The sequence below is a fragment of the Prionailurus bengalensis genome, chromosome B2, assembly GCF_016509475.1.
Source record: "Prionailurus bengalensis isolate Pbe53 chromosome B2, Fcat_Pben_1.1_paternal_pri, whole genome shotgun sequence".
Lineage (NCBI taxonomy): Eukaryota > Metazoa > Chordata > Mammalia > Carnivora > Felidae > Prionailurus > Prionailurus bengalensis.
The window spans coordinates 51,318,353-51,340,867 of NC_057349.1; the positions used below are offsets into that span (position 1 = coordinate 51,318,353).

Below are 22,515 nucleotides of genomic sequence, written 5' to 3' on the forward strand. Positions count from 1 at the left end.
CAATCATTTTGTGACATTTTACAATGTAACAAGGTTTTGGTGTTTGTGAAACATCATTCTGAAATTGCCCCAAAGTAGATTTCTCTGTCTCTCTCATCAAACTGACATTGCGTACAAGTTTATGAATCTTGAATGACTAGTCTAGCTAAAACTCTTTTGGTTGCAAGTTACAGAAGTAAATTTGAGTTTTAAAAAGTAGGAAATCTTGTGTTAAAAAAAGGAAAGTCTCAGGGAGCCTCAGGACAAGAAATTCAGCTGGGCCCCAGGAATGTTTTAGAATTCAGTTCTGGAAAGCCCCCTAGTGTCTCTTCTCTCTAGGCTCCATGCACTTTGCTGTCTTTCTTGATCTCATCTGATATGCTTTTTATGGCAGATTAAGTCTTTCTTATAGTTCCCAAATTGACATATTATAATTTCAACCTTCCCAAGAAATTTCAGAATGGTCTATTCCTTTTCCACATTCTTGGAAGAGAAAATCTGGTTTCACCTCCCTAGCCTTTTAGGTCAGAAGGCCATCCCTGGTTTCATTATACATAAAACGAACATAGTTTCCAGGGACCCAGCTCTGTGGATGTTGGCGCATGGGGGGTAGTTTCCAGAAAAATAAATTGTTAAAGGCTTTGAGACTGTGCCAAATTCATCTCTCCTTACCAGAATGAGAATGCTGCCTGGTGCTAAGGACATTCTCCATAAATATTTGTCAGATGAAATATTTATTAGCTGAATGAACTGGTGAGGATATAGGAACACATTTGGCTAGATAAATGAGGAAGCTTTTTGCATTTTGAATGTCATGATAATAGATCTTTATGAGTTCATTGATGTAACGGTTAACTTTAAAGTTACTTTAGTTAAAATCATTTGATTTCTAAGCTGATCTATGTATCGGTAAAATCATTTTAAAATTTAAAAGTTATAATTTTTTGTGAGAACATTTGAATAACTTAATGATATACATATTCATTCATTTTAATGTTATTTATTTCTTTATTTTTAAAAATGTTATTTGACATTCATGAAGACTAAGCCTGGAGTGATTCGCCCAGTACCTGTAAAATCCAAAATATTACTGAAAAAAGAGGAGGAAATTTATGAACCCAACCCTTTCAGTAAATACCTGGAAGATGATAGCGACTTCTTTTCTGAGCAGGTGAGCATACATAAGACAAAGTCTTTGATATTTTGACAAATAACTGTATAAGTAATGGAGATGCCTCTTGAGTATAGTATGTGCAAGAAAATGTTCATTTTATTGGAGTATCCTTATTAATAAGAAAAGTTCTAATTTTTGCATAATAAAAAGAAATTCATATATTCCTAGGATGATATCTTGAAGTATTTCAAATTAAAAAAAAAAGTTTTTTCTACCTACTGCTGGCATTGTTTTGGGAACCACTCTCCATAAACAAAAGGCATCATGAAGTCACTGGCTGGATGGGTCATATAGGTGTTGCATTCTTATTTTTAAATTCCTGCATCTTTTTTTAAGAGCTGCAATATTTGATATTTAGCAAAGGATCTATGGTACAGATGCATAGTAACACAGTAGAGATGATACGAACCCCTAGATTGAGCAGTAATAGGGGATAGGAGTTTAATATATTTTAAGGCTTTTTTGGTCATTTGGTTTATATGTAAAAAAGGCATATTGTCTTCCTCTTATATATCTTATACGTTGGAGGAGGTATAATGGAAGATTTTTGATGGTACTTTGTAAGCTATTAGGGAAACATATGAAAATACACATTTATATAGTATAAAAGTCCATAAATTATTTCAGAGAGGAACTCTGCATCTTTATTTATCCTATTAAAATGCACCAAATAGGCATGGGTTGTATATTTTATATCTCAAATACCATTCTATGGATAAGCAGTGGAAGCAATCTAGAAACCTTTCCCAATACAACCAAGGAATGTAAAAACACTACCCTTGGTAATGTGTAATGAAATATACTTATGAAGGAATATAAGGTGATATACTCCTTTTAAATTTCACTTTGGAAATGATAATTAAGAATATTCTTGAAATATTTGTGAATCATAAGGAATATCTTATCTTCCACATACAAGCTCTATAACATCTCTCTAGTCGTCAGTTTCTTCATGTATAACATGAGGCATTCAGATCAGGTACTTTTTAAAGATCCTTCAAATTAAAAAATCTAGGTTTCTTAATCTAAGATTAACACTGATTGGGTCAGAGGTCCCTGAGTAGCCTTATAAAAATTCACCATAAATTGTTATACTTTTTACTTATAAAATGGAGGTGATATTTCCTGCTTATTTATATGTATTTTGTATAGACTGATATGATTTGATAATTAAACATTTTAGAAGGCACTAATATCATTGAATATGATAATTAAAGGCAGTTATTTTCATTATATAGAATAAAATGTAGTAGTCAATTTAAATTAGAGAAATCTTATTGATATAAATAGGATTGTTATCACTAATTCTACATGTAACAGAAATGAAAATTCATCATTAACAAAAACACTTGTTAAATATCTATTGCTTGCATGACACAAATACGTTAGAGGCTTAATGTGACATTTTAGACAGTATGGGATCATTATAAAAAGTATAAAAAATGTAGTCAAATGACAAAAATGCCAACAGTTAAAATAAACTTCACATATTATCCATGTAACTTACATTCTTCAAAATACCATCTAATGCTGTAAAATAATGATTTTGTCCTTTTATTTAGTATAATTCAAATTTATGCATTTTACTTTAAACAAAACTCATTGTAGAATATCAGGTTATCTATTTATCACAATTTGCTGTCCTCAGAAATGATAAATTCTATTTTCAAGTTTAAGAAATTGTCACTAAAAGGAGTTGCCATTTCTTTTCATTGCTTTTCCTAACTATACAGCAAGTTTAAAGCTCTGTTTATGTACAACATAAGCCTATGAATTTCCAGATAATTTGTGGAAATTTTGAATTCTTTTGCAAATATGGAGGTGCCATAGACATAATCGTATTTATATATATTTTTTCAATCAATTTATTTTGGTTTATATCCCAACTTCTTTGTGGAACATAAAAAGGGATCTGCAGGCTGTCAGAATTGAAAGAAGTATGGCATACTACTTAAAAGTGAATTCCAAACATTGCCTGGTCTTACTCATTAACCTTGTATGAGAGGGAAAATAATAGAAACTCGGGGTCCTTGCATACTGGGCAACTACATGTACTATCAACTGGTCTCTTTATATTGAGTTCTAACTACCATCTTGGTGTGTCCAGAATCTACGATGGAGAAAGATAGCAAAGGCACATCGCAAGCGCAGATGCTTAGATCTACTTAAACTATCAATTGAGTAAGAGCAATTTATAATCTCAGCATTGCCACTTCATTAGAAGTTGAATAGAAGACAGTGCACTCAAGTTCACCAGTCACTATTGTGTTCTCCTTTACTACTGCCACAGAATAAATTGAATGGTTCTAAACTCAGTTGATCTCACCCACCCATGTAATGGAAAATTCTTTAGCCAGACAGTTGGGCCAAATTGAAGCAGCTCACATTCACTAATCTGCCTTGTACTGGGGACAGTTCCACATGACAGGAGATGCTGGATGGGATTGTTAAGTCAATAAATTTCCCCTAACAGCTTCACTGCCATAAAATATGATTTCAAAACTCTCTGTTACAAAATGTCAGACACTAAAGATGATGAGACCAGACGGAAATGTATTTACTGTAGCTTAAGAAGGTACAAGCAGGCAGCCTTTTGAACTGATAATGAACTGAAAATGTGCCTGGAGACAGCCTCTGAGTACTAAAAGCAAAGTTTGAAACCAAATGCATAATCAAATAATTGAGACTTATTAATCAACAGCTTTTACATCAAAATGGCATAGGCCAGGAAGCATCATTCTGTATTAGATGGGTTTTGTAACAAAGACTCTTCAGAATGAGGCTTATGCTTTTTTGAAATTACCTTTAAATCCATTATTGTATCAATCTGTGGTCCTTTTGACTTATTGCAAAATATCTCACACTCCACATTTGTATTTAAAACTATGGTGATGTACTTTGAAGCATACTCTATGGAAGATCAAGGTCAGAGTTGGAAACTAATTAACAGAATTGATTGGACAAATGGGCATCCAGAAGACACCGAGGCTTAGAAAATCAATTCACTGATGAGAATTAAGATACTAAGGACCCAAAGAGTTTTAGTTTGTCTGACTATTTGTGAGTTGGCAAAATACATTGATTGTTTTCTGATCATTTAGTGTATCTAATTAGATAAAGGTGATTTCTTCACTTAAGATCCTCAATTTAGTATAAAGAGCAATTGCTAACCTCACTTGTATAGAATGTTATATGGAATATTCTCTTGCGTTCTTTATAAATTAGTAACTGAATCCATAATATTAAATATGTCATTTTCTTCTTAAACCTTAGAGAATTATATAAAAGAAAGCTTTGAACAGAATTAAGGAGGAAATATTGTTAAGTCATCTGATTTTCCTGGAAATTTTCTTTTTAATGAGAAAGAACACTTCCCAGACGTGTGCCTCTTCATTTTTATTTTCCTTCTAATTTGTTTCAATAAGCAAAAGAACATGTTTTGTGTGAAAATGACCATTTAGTGAATTTCCTCCACACCACTTCACAGAGAACATAAAGGAATAATTATAAGGAATTTTCTTTTTTGCAGTATTTTCAGTCTTTCTTTTCTTCTGATTTTTCTTAGACATCTGACTTCCCTACCAAACTCTCTGTTTGACATTCAGCTTTGATGATTATGTGGGTGACTTTCACATTTCTATCTAATTATTCATAAAGTTGGATTTCTACTGTGACCTTCCCTTTCACTTCCTTGTGTCATGCACATGTTAATATTACAGAGCAAGTACTCACCGTTGTCCTAGGTGAAACTGACAATACCGCCTTTTATTCCAAATGACTTCTGGCTTTGTCATAAATTGCTGCTTTTTCAATAATTGTTTCTCAATCAAGATGGCTTGCTTTTTTTGTCATAAAAATATCTTTTATCATTGCTAACCTTTAATTAGAAATATTTTTGAATTTAAAATGTTTAACCTATTTAGATCTAGAAGTGATTAAGTGGTTTTCTGAATTGTTTTAAGGGAGGGAGAATTGAAATTCCTTGTGTCACATTTCTTTTGGAAGGGTTAAGACCAGAGATTTGGTTTCTCCACATTTTAGCAAGTTTATTCAAGTAATGAAATCTTTGTGAGTTTTTTCTTCTTTGTTTTGTCTTCCTCCCTCCCTTCCTTTCTTATTTCCTTCCTCCCTCCCTTCCTCCCTCCCTTCCTCCCTCCCTCCCTTCCTTCCTTCCTTCCTTCCTTCCTTCCTTCCTTCCTTCCTTCCGTCCTTCCTGTATATGTAATAGGTAATAGACAATTTATCATAAATAGGTAGTATACTGCATGTAATGGTTTATCAATATAATAAACTGTTTTTCTTTTCTTTTAAAAAAGTGTTCTAGAGAGACAGAATTTGCTTTTTCTCTGGAATGTAATCAAATAGGATCACCTCTTCAAATTAAAAATTTCATCTCTCCCTTTTTTTTTTTTTTTTTTTTTTTTTTTTGGTTTAAGCTTTCTCTTGACCTTGTGTAATTATTGAAGTTGGGAGACTGGAATCAGGGTTGCAATTTTCTGTTGCAGTTGTCTACAAGCTAAGAGAAACTTATTTTCCTGTCCCCCTTCCTTTGCCTTCTGTAGGGTTAAAGTCTAGAAGAGATTCTTACTTGCTTTAAAACAAGCAAACACACAAAGAGGACCCATTGCCACTTTGATCATAATAGATAGAATTATTCTAATAATTCTAATAATTAGTTAAGCAACTGAATTCTAATAATTAAACTCTGAGGCAATAGTTGCCTAACAAATATTGGTAGATATGGGGTATCTGACCATACCCTAATCTACCAGGGAAACAAAGACAATCTGAAAGCTTTATGCAAATGTGGTCTTTGATGTTTTGTTAATTCACGATGTCCCCATCTATCTTTATTTAAGAGGAATGGCACTGCCTTATTTAGAAACTCTCATGTAAATCATGTTCCAGTTTTAAGATAAGGTCTTGTGCAAATTAAATATTCTGTGTTATTTTTCTCTGATGAATGTCAAAAGAGAGAAGGTAGCTGTGTAAAAATATTTTAAGTAATGTCCAGAGTAAACGTTAGTTAGAGATTAGAAAATTGTATTTACTGGCAAGGAAAAAGATACATTCTTATGCTTTACTTTACACAAGTAAACTCCCTGAGCTTTGAGTCAAGATGAGCCTGTAGGTAGAACTCTAGATGGTAACAATCACAGGCCTTTGGCATGGTTTTGTCTTCTGGCATGCAAGACAGTGGTAAAACTAGTGCTCCTCAACCAGGACACTGTCTACAATACTCCCCTTCTCTCCTTACAAACTTTCGGTTCTACAACTGCCTTAAAATGGTTTGGAGGGTAATTATTAATAGTGTTACAAACAAAAATAAAATCCAAGGCCCAAAATGGTATCACTTAGAGTTTCCAAACCCCTGCTTAACACGTAAGTGATTTGTAGTTTCAACCTCCCTGGAAAATGTAGTCTTACCTTGCCAGTCAAGAATTTTTCAATCTGTGTCAATGAGTGCCTCTGGAATCATTTCCACCCACCAATGAAAGGGGAAGTAATCTGCATGATAAGGATACCTTGCTTTTCCCTTGAAAGCCACCTCCAAGGAACATTCCTTTTCTTTTGCTAGTAATGTTCTTGCCCCACCCTTCTTATAAAAGGCTTCCTTTTGTAGAACTCCTTAGAGCTCCCCTCTACTTGCTAGATGGAGTGCTGCTCGGTTCATGAATCATTTAATAAAGTCAACCAAATCTTTAAAATTTTCTTGATTGAATTTTGTTATTTAACAATAAATATCCTTAGGAAATGCAATCAGAGTGAGAGCCTTTTGATTTTCTTTTCTCTCTTGAACAATTTTCTTTGACCCATGACAAGTGGAATCAAGGTAGAAAGCATAGAGGGGGACCTAGTAAAAGTTGGATGTATTATCTAAATATAAATGCTAAGATTGATGTGTTTGAAACACATTATACTCTCTAAAGCACTAGGGACATTGTTGCTTATTTTAAAGTGTGGGTGAGATTAGACAGTCTTTGATGACAAATGTAAAGGTCACAGCAAGATATATAAGTCTGAAAATGAGTTATGTGAAGAGAGTTGGAAACCTTCTCTTTTCTGTGATCCAAGATAAAATAATTTAAGGTGGGTAATTTAGGCAGAGAAAACAACAAATCCAAATGAGAAGAGCAACCAAAAGAATGTTTGGAGAGAATGAATCAGAGATAAAAGTGGTAAAAAAAAATGATTTTTTGAATTTCATTAAAGAGCCAAACACAGCCTGAGTGAGAAGTCCAGCATATGGAAAATTGAATTCAGGCTGGTGAAACAGGTCATTTACAAAAAAATATATAGGAAAAAGAAAATGGAATACATTATACAAATGCAAAAATGTAGTTTTCTTTATTTCAAAGTCTACATGGAAAGGAAGATCTGTAGTAAATTTATAAATTCAAAATTGGTGATTCCTTAGGGATGAAAGAGCTGACAGGTTTTTTGACTTTTTTGAAATAATGTTCTAATCTCCAAATATGGACATCCTAAGAGAAATATAATCTCTTGTAGCCAGGCCATCCAAATATCAATTTGTCTAATGGACCTTTAGACGTGTAATATGCTTTTTTTTTTAATCTTTACTCTTTCTTGAAAATAGAAAATTGCATTTGGTCTTAAAATAAACAACTCATGAGAAGCTGGATTGTTGGTTATCTTTATCTAGTAGAGCTGAGAGGCTTAACATACTTTACCTGTTCAAATAAAACCAAGTATATATGATATCCATTGCATTTGGTGCGTTCGGAAAAATAGAGGTGTTTTTTTTTTTTTTTTTCAATCTTTGGCTAATCCATTTCTGGAAAATATTGGGTTCTCATGAATTGCATTTGATAGAAGAACTGGCCTTTTGCAGGGTATTGTAGGGTCAGGCTAGTTTCACCTCTGAATTTAGAATCCCCATCCAGGCAGGACCTGATGACCTTATTCGTTCTGATGTATAATTGAATCAAAAGAAAACTAGAACAGCTTGGTTTTTCTGGAAGAGTTCTGAAATCTGGTTTGTAGTTGTGGAAGTGTGATTAACCAGCTCTACCCTTTGCATTTGTGAATCAGGAAACTCATCCATGAAGTAAGGGGATTGGGTGAGCCCAGTGGTTCTCAACTGGGGTGACATTGCCCTAAACGTTATTGGTTGTCACAACCAGGGATGCCTCTGGCATTTAGTGGGTAGAGACCAGAAATGCTATTAAACATTCTACAATATACAGGACAGTCTCCCACAACAAAGAATTTTCCTGCCTGAAATGTCAGTAGTGCTGGAATCGAGAAATCCCGGACCAGACCATTTCTTGGTTCCCTTCCAGCTTCAAGAATACTATGACTAATGAAGCTCAATTATACCCCTGCTAAGGGCATTTCAGTTCAACTGACAGTGACTAGGTGTCTTCTTTTTGTGTCTTAACTAAGAATTTTTCCCTATTTGATTTGTACAAAGGAGGTAAGTAAGCCTCCATTTATGGAATCTCCCACGTTCCATGTAGCCTCTACTTGTAATGATAGCCCCGTTAGATAAAGGGAATACATTTTCATTGGCTCTAGATATTTCAGCAACGTTATGGCTTCCCCATCTACCCAGACATTTATTCCTCATTCTTGTATTTCCCCACTTGTTAGATTTCAAGAAAATCAAACAAAAGGAGAAATTTTTGAATATCGGCCAGTCTGTATGAAAAATGCATGCTGTTGGATGGAGTCATTCCTGATCCTGGGCCTCATTACATACCTGCAAAACGTGGGCATTGTACAAAATACTTTCAACAGTGCCCTCTTACCCTGAAATTCTGTGTCTATGTCTTTAAATATTATTATAATATAGTAAATAGTATTAAATATTACTTAAATATTATTATAATATGATAAATATTATTATTAAATACTATTTAAATACTATTGCATGATATTTCTCATCCTTAGGTGATTTGAAAAAGGAAAAGAAAAAAAGAGCAAGTGTTACTTGGGTCATACCTTTGGAGAGATGGAAAGTCTTCTACTCTCCTGCTTAGGTCAAAATCATAACAAATTGTTCTTATTGCCTGGCATGCAGTCCCTGCAGTGCTATGGTTTCCTGATGAATGGTGTTGCAGCTTCTCTCCACACTCATTCCTTTCTCTCTACTCATTGCATCCAACCTTTTAATGTTTGTGCCAGGCTCTGCAATAGATAGGAGAGACTCTACTGGAAAAGGAGCAGATAATATCCCTGCAGCATGAAGCTTAGATTCTAGGGGATTCTACATACTCTGAACTCTGACCTCAGCCTCTTTTTGCCACTCTTAACCTTCTCTGCAATCCTCCATACCTCCTCACTCATAACTGTCCACTGCACACTCAGGCTGCAACTGCCGTGGGCTGCTCCTCTGGTCCTCTGATCCATTAAGGGACTGATCTTGACTGCTAGTAACTGCAGTCCTTGACTCCTCTGCTTCCTGCAAAGGAAACTTTATGATAGAATGCACTGGAAAGAACATGGATTCTATGTGAGCCTAGAAACTGTGAACTTCAATTTCATCCTAGAAAAATGGGACTACAAGTTCCATTTGTAATGGTATGCATATTAATACCCATTTATGATTCCATGAAATAGTCACTGCAAAAGGGCTCTGGACACTTTCAAGGGAGTGCACATTTGAAATATTTATTGTTATTGTTTCCTTTAAGATCACTATAATTTTGGAAGAAGGGCACTGACTCCTTGCTAAAGGGTCACCAAATAGGTTCTCCTTCTCCCCACTGTTGGGAGAAGTCACAGAAGTCTCTCTTCTATGTTGCTTTTTGACTTCTTCAATATAAGTTGTTCCTCTCCACCAAATACATGTAGGCGGGCAACCTAAGACAAGAATTAAACTATGTGTATAGAAAAACATAAGACTCAGCATTTTAACGCTCTAGTGCCCACTGCGATTGATTACAGAATATTTTCTTCCTTATCCTTTGAACACGTCGCCATCAAATATCTTCACGCTGATCTAGTTCATCTGCTCTGTGAAGCTTGCTGTTAGACAGTCACAGACTCTAAGCCCTAAATAATCCAAAGCCTATCTTCAAAATTATATTTTAATCATTTAAAAACTTTTTTTGGTGAAGGGGATTTGAAAAAGCTAAGCATATGCTATGTCTTTTCATACTTCGCAAGTTTACATTTTTTTGGTTCAAATGAGGATTTGAAATAGATAAGTGTGGCTTTAAGTACGTCTGTTTTTAAAATGCATATGAATTCTTCAGAATTAGGACTGATAAACAAGAAGTTATGCCATATGTTCAAAATTAAGAGACCTAATTTATCTTGGCTTGATCTTCGGGGAATGTAGATAATTACAGTCTCTTCTTGGTAATTTGGGGTTTCTGTGACAGTGTCTGTAAAATGCTGATACGCCTTTGGCTGAAGGAGTCACTGGTTACGAAATACGTTGTAACTGTTCTTGACTTTATGAAGGGGGAGGGTGTTGTTTCAAACCAAAACTGTAGCAGAAATGCTATAATTCTGATTTTTAAATTGTTACAAGCTCCAGGCAGGAAAGGAAAACTGAAAACAAGGGCTGTATTTAAAAATAAGAGGTAGAAGGGAGAGAGGATGTGGTTAAAGGCTCCAGCAATGTCACCCAGTGGTGCTCTGAGTTTCCAGGGGCACAAATAGCTGCATGTGTGAAGTGGGGACAGAAGGAGCAGAGAGAAAGTAGATTTTCACCCTTTACTTCGGAACCACAGAAAAGGGGGTAGCTTTCAAATGCCAGGATGGAACAAAAGAGTCTCAGATGTGCAGGCTTTAATGAAAAGAGCCCATAGTGCCTTAAAAATGCCCTTTGGTGTTGCAATGAAAACAGCTTTTGAAGTTAAATAGTTTGACTTGATGGCTGAATAGAAAGTAGGCTTTTTCTAGAGTGGCAAATGCAGCCGATATGGCTATAGCATTCACAGCATGGATGTCTGTGTCAATACTTAATTCTTCAGTATCTCCAGTTCTCTTAATAGACACAGCAAAATTAATGTATTCACTGCATATTGTCTGCTAAATTTTTCTCTAATGAACCAAGGTATTATTTGCTTCATAACTTCTTGTGATCTTTAAGGTTTTTAGGATATGATATAATCAACCAAAATAATTAATCCTTTTTTAAAAATCAAGCTCCTAAGTAAAGCTTATTTTACTCTGAAAAAATTTGCGCTGAGTATTTTTATATTGAAAATGACAATTCTCAAGTAAATGAAAAACAGTTTACAGCATTTTATTAGAAATAACTGTTCACATATCTCACTGATAGAAACACATATGAGACAATTTTATGACTCCTGTCCTTCCCTCAAAAACTAGAACATTAAAAGATTCATCTATTGAATGCTAAAGCAGGGTAGATGATGTTCATTTTCAGGAATCATTTAGAATAGTGATCTCCAAAGTAGTATCTACCAACCTCAAGATAATTCATTGGGGTGGAGGTGGGGTATGAGTCAGGCATGGTAAAGATTTTATTGACTTTTTCAATCTAAAACAGGGGTCACAAACTATTACCTGTGGGCCAGATCTGGTCTACCGCCTGTTCCTATAAATAAAATTTTCTTGGCATACAACTATGTCTACTCATTATGTATTACCCAAGGATGCTTTCATGCTACCATGGTAACTGTGACAGAATATATGGTTTGTAAAACCTACTACATATACTAAGTGGACCTTCACAGAAAGAGTTGGCCACTTCCTGACTTAGAATTATAGGAAATATTTTAAGCTTTGCTGATTTATATGGGCTTACGATGGTGTCCTTTGTAAGCGTGAGAGCCAGATAGTCACAACGTATGCATTTTTAAAGTGAGATTTCTGGGAAAGTGTCAGCTCTCCAGTTTGGTGCATTGGACAGAGAGCCCTCACTTGGCTGTTGCTTAAGCCTTTTGTCCTTGAAGGAAGTTCATGTGCCCAGTTGGACATATGATTTATCACATTAACTATTTGTAAGTAAAGTAATCCTCATAAAATTAACAAGTGACTTGACTTTAAAAAAATCTCCCACAAAATAATCTAAATTGAATATACCACTAATATAGGAATACATAGCAAGACATGGCAGAGATGATATAATATCTAATGTAGTATAAGCTTTGTTAATAGACATATTATTAATTCATTATTAATAATAATATACCCATTCCTACATTTATAGTTTTGTCTTGAGTTTTAACTAATAATTATATGATGGCATCATAAGATAGTTGCAGAGTAGGCATCAGGACATGGAGAAGCTGTGTAATTTCAGTAATGTTTAAAGACATGAGGTATTTAATATTACAATGTTTAAAGTTTTATGGAAGTCAGTGATAAGCATCTTTTTTGAGGAGTATTCATAAAGGAAAAATTAAAAACCCAATTTAATTGGAAATATATATGCTGCATAAAATACTGTAAAATAATACACAGAAAACTATAGAATGATACACTGAAATTCATTCCTTTGATTCCATTAGAAATGCTTTGAAAATGCTTTGAAAACATCTCTGAATATTTAAAGCAGTAAGTAGTGAGAAAATGACACTATATTGTAATTTTATGATGCAGTTAGATCAAAGTATAGATTTAAAACTAGTCTCATTACATAGCATTTGTGTTCTAGATATAAAATAAAAAGAAAGTGACACTTTGGGGACCTAAAAGAGAAATAAGTCAGAGAAAATTTACTCCCTAAAGTGAGTGACTTCTTTATAATAAAATTACAGTTCTATGGGAAAACTGTGAATGTATAATCAGCAATAGAGTATATGAAAACATTGTAGGTATGAAGTTGAAGTTACATCAACATCCACAGATAGTTATGATGACAAGGATGATGTAGATGTGCACACGCATGCACTATGTATACAGAGAGCCTGTTATATATGTTACATTAATAGTCAAGATTCCTATATATAGTAATAGAAACATAGGGATATAGCTATGTGTGTGTGTATCTTTATAATAATGAGATGGAGATTATATATGTAATATATATTAAATACATAATATTGTATATTTATAATAATGAGATGGAGAAGGACCAATAAAATCTTTGGAGTCATTCGGAGGTTCTAAAGTCATCTTATGACAAAGTATTTTAAAAAGCAACAAACTTCAAGATACATTATGACAATTTGGCTTTCCTGGCCATCTGTATAGTGAAAGATTTGTTTTTCAACAAAATTTTGATTAAAGAGGAAATTCAAAATAAAATTCCTACCTGGGAAGAAATGAAAAAAAAAGTAATGAAACTATTGTCTATTAGAACTTATGGAATACAGTTAAAATAGTCCTTGGAAGAAAACGTGCAACTCTAAACATGGTTAATAAATTAAAAAGACAATAAAAATAAATCAATAAGGTGTACAATGTATAGAATTTAAGAACAATAAAGTTTCCTATGCATAAGGAAAACAAGAGAAATAAATTTATAAGAATTGGCAAAAGAAAACTGGAAATCAGAAAGGCCATAGAAATCATAAACATAAAATGTTTTGGGAAAATACCTATAAAATAGTAGCAGTAGAGTAACACAGAAATTGTAAAAATACTTTCAAAATTCTGAAAGAAATTATTCTGCAACTTAGAATCCTATATCCAGAAAATTAAATGTAAGGGAAGAACAAAATTTTCAACATGCAAAGGTCAAAACTTTTCTTCTAATATTCCATTCCCGCCCCCCCCCCTCCCCAGAAGCTCCTTTAGGGGCCAGTGAATATGAGAGGAAACCAAGAAAGGCCTGGCATACTGGAAACAGCAGATGGCACATAACAGATAGGCAAAGAACATTTCCAAGGTGATGGTAAAGAGACTTGCAGGATAACAACTTAAGAAAAGCATAGAAGACAACTAGCACAGATTGGTGCCTCAGGTGACATAGATGTGGAGGCTGTCACCACCAAAAATCCCTTCTCTGCACTGTATTATCAACCAGACAGTGCTCAAGTGAGCCTGGCCAAGATTCCTAGCTCTCTATGACCTGTCCAAGTGCTGATACAATTCTGCTGTCCTCTCCTGGCCGAGCGGCCTGAAATAGCTGGTGTCATCTGACCCCACAGAATTGCAGAGTTGACCGACTCCTGAGAGATGGAGGTTGGCCATAGTGAGCATAGAAACAGGAAATGTTTGCTGCCTGATTGATTAGGCCTTAGCCCTGCCAGATTTCCCCCATATAAGAAACCCTCTGCTTCCCCTGCATGACTACAGACTTGGCCTCTGACATCCTCACAATGGATCTTGAACCCTCCAAGAAAAGTTGAGGCCAGAATATAAACCAGACTGTTCTGATCACCTTTTCCTAAGCACTGTCAACTGTCAATAATAATGTCACCTTTTTTTTTTTTTTTTTTTACACAGCTAGTCTTTGTGTGTGCTACTCAGTTTTCAGACTAATCACTTCCCACCCTGATTAAGAAGTGTAATTAATTGTTGATAAAATAATGGAATAGTTGATTGAGAAATAAAACAAAATTAGAATACATTTCAATCTAAAAGCCATCTTTAATTCCATCTTTAATGGAATACTACAAGCATTCCATTAAAGTTGCACAATAACATGACTATTATTTAATAATGTTAGCAGTATTGGCCAATGGAATTAGACAAAAGAAAGGAATTACAAGTGTAAAACCTGGCAAAGAGGTGGTAAATTTATCACAATGTTAAGTGATTTGCTATTTTGGGTAATATACCTGGAGCTTCCACGAGAATTCGCTGAGTGACAATTACATCCGTGAGATAACTCAGTAATGTGTTTTAGTAGGACATCCAAAGCTTTCATGTACTGACATAGAAATATACCAAAGCTGTTGTTAAGTTGGGGGAAAATACAGAGAAATAATATGTAGAATGTCGTAAATAGGATGCTATCTTTTTTTTATAATTATGTATGCTTGTAGGGTATATGAGTGAAAATATTTGTACTGGCTTGATATGTAAAATAAATATTGCAGCACAAACAAGATACTAATTAGTCACCATTTCAAGGTTCAGAGGGTTATAACCTCTCATTTCTGCAAAGTTAAAAGATCTAGAATTATAATTTTCTAACTGTTTAAATTTTCTGAGTTTTTTAAAGTCAGTTTTGAATTTAATGCTTAAAAAAGAAATAATACATCTACTGATACAGCAAACACATCAATGTACATTTTAGAAAGCCAATCAGTGCCTTAAAAATACGTTATTGGAAAAATGAACTAAACCTACATAACAAAATATTAAGTGTACAGTTTTAAAGTTGAATTTACTTGCATGCTAAATATAATTTTGAACAATGTGTATTATTTTGTACCAAATTTCCATTTCACACAAAACCAAATATACTCATTCATTGCTCATGGAGTAGAGAAATAACTGAATACATTATTGAACTCATAGAAAACATTATATTCCTCTGAAATTTCAACCATTAATGCATTAAGCATCTATTGTATTAGGCATTGTACTTGACTCTGAGGCCACAAAAGTGAGTAAAGCAGATTTCATTTTATAAAATTCATGTCCTGAGGGTTTTTACTATAGAACAATCACTGCCAATTTATTTCCTTACATGAAGAATTTCAGAAATATAAGAGGTGCTTATTTATCTGCAAAAAAGCAGCCCTATCTTTCACAGATAACATACATATCTGGGCCCTTTCTGCAGCTTTTCTTTGTAGGCTCAAGACTTCCCACTCTTATGGCTTCCTTGCCCCTTTCACAATGCCTGGTCTTATCTCTGGTCCTACTTCCTCAAAGTCTTTCACATTCATCTCCTTTCCAGGTTAAAGACTCACCCAAGGTAAGACCCCATTCCCTCTCTCTACACTTGAACTCATCTGTATGCACAATCTCCAGTTTCTCTCCAAAGCAACACACTGCCTGGCATAGAACTCATGGTTCTTTCCATTCTTGCGTATCCCGATCCCTTGCCAGTCCTCGGCCCAATTTGGCCACTTACTGTACCATGAATTAAACCAACACTTCTGCTCCACGGCTTGCGCATTGATATCCTCTGCGATGCGCTCCTCTGTGTCCCCCATTTCTTCCCGACCAGATCACAAGTCCTCTTAAAATAACTTCCACTGTTACCTACCTCTTCAATGAAGACTTTTTAAATCTCATCCTATCACCTCTGGGATCTCTCTCCTTCCTTAAACTTTTCTCCTCTTGATACTTTGAAAAATAACAACCTTGACACCCTTCAGGCGACACTACAGGTGCTTGTTTAGTTTGGCAGGAGAGGCTGGAGGAGGAGACTGACAGGAATTATTGAAAGAGACAAACAATATACTATGAAAGCAGGTGTCTGGAGAAGGGTCCAACTATGAGGAGAGGTTTCCTTCTTACTAGTAAGAGATTTTTTTTTTAAGTTTATTTATTTTATTTTGAGAGAGAAAGAGAGTGAGCAGGGGAGGGGCAGGGAGAGAGGGAGAGGGAGAGAATCCCAAGGAGATTCTTTGCTGTCAGCACAGAGCCAGCCTCAGGGCTTGAACCCACGAACTGTAAGATCATGACCTGGGCCAGGATTAAGAGTTGGGACGCTTAACTGGCTGAGCCACCCAGGCTTCCCAGTAGTAAGAGATTCTGACATAACGTCTATTATACTTAGACTTAATTCCAAGTGAGCTTGACTTTTGTCCACTAACATGTTCTTTATACCTTTCTTGTTCCCAGGATGTGACAGTTCCTCACAAGCCTGTTTCTCTCCACCCTTTATATCAGACTAGACTCTATCCTTCTGCTAAGTCCCTGCTGCCTCCACAGACTCTCTCACACGCTGACTGTCTTACCCCAGGACCCTTCAGTCATTTGTCCTCCTTCTCACTGAGTGATGAACAGGGGAATTCTCACACCCTGTTTAGTGGCAACACATATAATAAGGTGAGAATTCCCTGCCAAGGTGGGAGCTGTTCTGTTCTGTGCTGTGAAACTTCTTTATGCTTAGCTTTTTAAAACTTAAGTGTAGAAACATATATATTAAGACTATTAATTACTTGTGTTAAAGCCCACGACCTTACAAAAAGATAATAATTAACCTTGAGAAGTTAGTATTTATTTTTGCTTTCAAAGTCATTTCCTGGTTTTGTATTCCTCCTTGCCTCTTGTGCAAACCCCAAAGTGGAAATCCTGAGAAATTTTCCAGAACCTTACAAGGTGCCATTATTAATTTATCTTATAGTCTCAGTTCAATGTTCTTTAAAAAGCTTCTTTAAATTGCGGTGCCTTAATCAGGAGGCACTATCACAGCCAATGAGCAATGAAATAATTAGAATTTCTACGAATATCTGTAAAGTAATATTAACATCTTATTTTATTTTATTTTTTATTTGAGTATAGTTGACACAATGTTACATTAATTTCAGGTATACAGCAGAGTGTTTCAACAAGTTTATACCTTATGCTATTAACGTTTTATTTTAAAATGTGTCTATCTGCCTCACAATGCATAGTGATGGGATATGTAAAATGATGTGTTTGGTACCTTAAAATATGTATATATGTATACATATTACACATGTATATATATTACATATATAAATATTTTATATATCTATAAATATATACTCAAATACATATAATATACTTAATTTATTTTTTAAGTGTTTATTTATTTTTTGAGAGAGAAAGAGACAGAATGTGAGTGGGGGAGGGGCAGAGAGAGAGAGGGAGACACAGAATCTGAAACAGGCTCCAGGCTCTGAGCTGTCAGCACAGAGTCTGACGTGGGTCTCGAACCCACAAGCTCTGAGATCATGACCTGAGCTGAAGTCAGACGCTTAACTGACTGAGCCACCCAGGCGCCCTAAATACGTACAATGTATTTTAAGTGAAAAATATTTATAGTTGGCTTTGGAATGCAATCACAAATGTTGTATTAGAAGCAAGCAGTCAACAGTGCTGCACAAAGCTTTTATATAAAAGTACCTGTTGCTCTTCTGACCATTACCGTAAGGACATCCTAGCTACTTACAGACTCTCAGATTCTGAAAACTTTATAAAAGAATTGATTAGTTAAATTTAACCTGCAATTAATTTTTTTTTGTAAAACTCAAAATCTTGTTTAAAACCATTTATTTTGCAAATTCTTTATATCTAATGGAATATACCCCTGTACTTAGAAATCAATAAAGGCCAGAATCAATATGTTCCAGAGTGTAGTTGTACAATATTCCTTGGGCCCCCATTTTTTTTTTGAGGAAATGTTCATAAACTCAGTCTAAAGAGAGTCAGTCATCTAAAAAGTGAACATTACTATATGAATACTATTTTATCTTTCATATTTAATAGCATCTATCATTAGTGAATAATCAACCCTGAATTAAACTTTAAAATATCCATTTTCTGAAAACAGAATGTTTTTAGACGAGGTTCAGGATGACATTTTTATGACTTTTGTTTGTTTCTTACACTTGGTTTAGAAAAAACAAATATTTCAGGGAAAGTATAATATTCTTAAAATATTTTCTATTATTTGAAATTGTTCCTGATTTAATCCTTGCCAACATTTATGAAATCCTTTTAGCTATAGAGTTAATGATTCTGAAAATAACATAACAATTGTCTTATAAATTATCATCTATGATGGGATTATAATTGTATTTTATAGATATCAATTGCATTAAGTAGCTCATTCTTTTGATATTTTGGTGCTGTTTTCTAGAACCATTCAAGATTCATGGAGGTTCAAGGATAGGGTCAGTATTTCATCCGTATTTTAACCTATACTAGTGAGATTGTAAAGAACAATATAGAAAAGTGATATGAGGTTGGACAACTGTTTTCATTTTATACAATCTTAATAATAGATTTTGTCTTTCAGAGTCTGAGATTTATTGATACTGAATAAACAATAACATCAGAAATAATAATATAATCATAGTGTAAGACAATATTTCTTGATGGAAGATTCAGAACATCTAATAGCCTTATACTTTAATTGTTCCCATCAAAATATACAGATTACCCAATTTGATATCCATGTTTACAAATTTTGTGTCATAAATATTGGGCCAGTAGCATACCATGTTTCAAGAATTGTTTTTTTTACTTGAAATAGTTTCTTGCCTGTAACTGTAAAACATAATCTGCTATCTAAATTACCTTCTCTTCAATACCTAATGTCGTTGCCACACCTGGTTCTCAACATTAACTACTAGGCTTATCTCCAAACTCAAATCTTCCCATATATCCCCCTGGAGAGCCACACTGAACTTGACTTAACTACCTTTGATGGTCCCTCATCAACTGGGGCTACCAAAGGTGTTTAACAGGTTTTATTATTCTTCTGTTGAATCTGTACTACATTCTTTCTTCTAAATCTTCATCCCACTCCGAGTGTCCTATATCTTTACCTTAATCCCTATCTTCTCTTAGTTTCAAGATAGAGCTCCATCATATGATGTCATCACATGTGATGATGCTCAGGTACTTTCCTTTTCATCTTGGAATAAATTAGGGGGTCCTCTTTTTCTTAAGGTCTCATGAAGGGAGTTATTACTCTTCTTTCTTTAATCCCTCAAAGTAACATAGCCCAGTGGATAAGAGCAAGATGTCTCTGGACCGTCTAAGTTCATTTCTTGACACCACTCCTTCCAGAGAGTGATGTTGGTTAAGTCATTTAGGCTATGCATGCCTCCATTTACTCACCTGCAAAATGAGGATGATACTAGTACACACCTTACTAGAGTATTATGAGATTAAGATGTACTAATTGATGCAAAGCACTGATACTGGTAGTATCTGGGACATAACAACCATATAAGAACTAGATTTTATTACACCTTCTTGGAGTGCCATTCTTAGCATTCTCTTGAATCTTCATTTGTCCTGTATTCATTGGACGCTTTCCCTTTTGTATGCAGACACCTAAAAAAAAAAAAAGACAAAATGAACACATCTCCCTCCTTTTCCTTGATAGTGCTACAAGCGTAGTAATTTCAAGACTTTCTTTCTCTCAAAGTGATCAATAGCCATTATCTTCATTCTCCCTCTATAAATTCGCACTTTAACCCACTCTTGAAAGCATTCTGTCTTTTTGTTTCAACCACTCTATTGAAACTGCTCTCTGGAGATAAACTGCTTGTCAGCAAACTCAGCTGAATTTCCTCAGTCCTCTGTGTCTTTTATCCCTTGCAGCAGCTGACACAGTTGATCATGCCCTTTTGAATCTCCCTCCTCATCCTACTCTTGGGATCATGTCTACATTCCAACTCCCTGACTGCTCCTTCTTTGTTTTCTTGTGGACACTTCTTCTTCCTCTACCCCTTCTCTCTAATTGCCTCCCTTCAGATACCCACCCACTCACAGGCTTCTGTGATTCTCTTAGTCCTGATCATTCTCAAATCCACATTTCCTATTCTGTTTCTCCTCTGAGATTTAGTTTTATATCTTTAGTTGCTCTCTTGTCAGTTCCCCTCGGATGTCATGTTGTCACTTCAAACTCATCATTCATTATGCCTCGAATGAGTTCTGTTCTGGCTTCCTTACTTCTGTCGTTAATAACACAGTACTCAGTCCTCAAACTCAAAACTTGATTCAGCCATTATCCTTTTTCTGCTTTGACCTCATAGCTGATCATTCACCAAATTGAATGGATTCTTCTTTTGTCATGTTGTTATCTCTCCCTACTCTTTCTTATGATTCTACTTTCCTAACCAATCGACTTCTTTCCCTCCAGGCATGCCTTGGGAATTTCTTACTGTTTAACTTGCTCCTGCATTCTCCTCATGTAAAACACCTTCCTGTTTTTCACCTTACTTATGCAAGGCAAACCATTCTTTCGAGCCTTTAGAGCCTAGTAAAACCATCCCTGCTCCTCTGTGAAGTTTCCCCATTCATCAACATTCAGGGATGTTTTTCTCCTTTTAATTTTTATAATCCTTGCCTGTGCCAATGTATCTCCTGTATATTACAAGTTACCTTGTATTCATTTGTTGTGATTGTCCTAGTGTCCATCTAGGGCGTGACATGCTTAATATGATACTTTTCACATTGTAGGTATAGCCATAAATAAATGTGTGTTCATGATGAACAAATCCTAACATGATACAGGTTATTCACTAGGAGCCTAAGATGCTTGAATATTTGGGATTATTTCCATTTTAAGTAGAAACTAAATATGAGTCAATTTATGGATTTATCAGTACATTTAATACAATTTCACTCAGTTGAGAAACTCCCTTTTTCTTGGGTTATGAGCAATTTCCAGGGTGTTTATGGAGTGCTTCAACATAGGAACATAGGTGGGGTGGGGAGGTGGAGGCAGGGGGCATCTGATCTTTCTTTGCCATATGCGGGCTCTGGTATCTACTGGGGTGTTTTCAGTCCTGTCTGGTATATGACCATCAGTCATATAATACACTGCTGTTTCCTCCTTTCTTCACCTAAATGGCATGCCCTCATTGGTTCTAGATTAGTTACTTCTGAGCCCCTATAGTATACGTGGAAAACACAGTTACCTGCATCTTGGGAGCAGGTAAATTCTGTGAGGTCCTCTTAGAATCATCAATTTAGATAATCTACATATCCTTCTTTACTCTTCTTTTCCTGCCCCCTTGTTTGTAGAAAATTCTAGGAGTCCGTACTTAAGAATTTGCCTACCCACTAGAATTTATTGGTAACCCTGAAAGCAATACTCACTGCACTTTTGTGGTCATCTGTGGTCATGTGAAGAACAATGCAATATTTGATTGGCCTGTGCACATGTTCCCAGTGGGGTGAGCAAGGTGATGTTCTATTTTCTTGTTTTAGCTCTCATGCTATAAGCAATCATTCTCTCCATGTCTTAGTACCACAGATTTTGAATTTCTGTGCTTTTTCTTGGTGATTTCACTATTTAAAATGGCCTCTCAGGCATAGTGCTGAAGTTCTGTTTGGCGTTCTATACATTAGAAGGCTATGATGTGCCTCACAGAGAAACTATACATGTCAGGTAAGCTTTCTTTAGGCATGAATAATAGGGCTGTTAGCTGTAGGTTCAATGTTAATGAATAATAATATATTAAATAAGATATCTTTAAACAGAAAGACACATTAAACAAGACTATATATGATTGACTGATGAAAACATAATCAGACTCACAGGAACTTAATCTTATATTTCATCCTGGAGCAGTGGTTCAGGATTTGCTAATTCCATATTTGCAGTGACTTAATACAACATAACTATTGTGAATAATGAGAATCAATTGTGTCTTTTTTGGTTTCCCTGAGAAGAAGTTTCATGTATGAGTAGTTAGTTTGGGAGGTAGTTCTAGGAAACACCAGTTAAGGAAGTAGGGAACTGAGACAAGGAGAAGGTGTCGAATAAAGGGTGTATCATCAAGCAAGTTACCATGTGGGAATTAGAGCTTGAGTTTGCTGGTGAATTCTAGGAGCCAATGTGGACAACTCAGAGTGAGGCA

At 35.1% G+C, this 22,515-nt stretch overlaps 1 protein-coding gene across 1 annotated transcript in view; it reads left to right on the plus strand.

The window, feature by feature from the left end:
• The window catches only part of LOC122489639 (muscular LMNA interacting protein), a 250,265-nt gene that overhangs the window by 199,070 nt on the left and 28,680 nt on the right, over positions 1–22,515 (plus strand). The window contains 2 exon segments of the mRNA XM_043591667.1: positions 1,022–1,150; positions 16,787–16,993. Of these exon segments, the coding sequence (XP_043447602.1) occupies positions 1,022–1,150; positions 16,787–16,993 (336 nt within the window).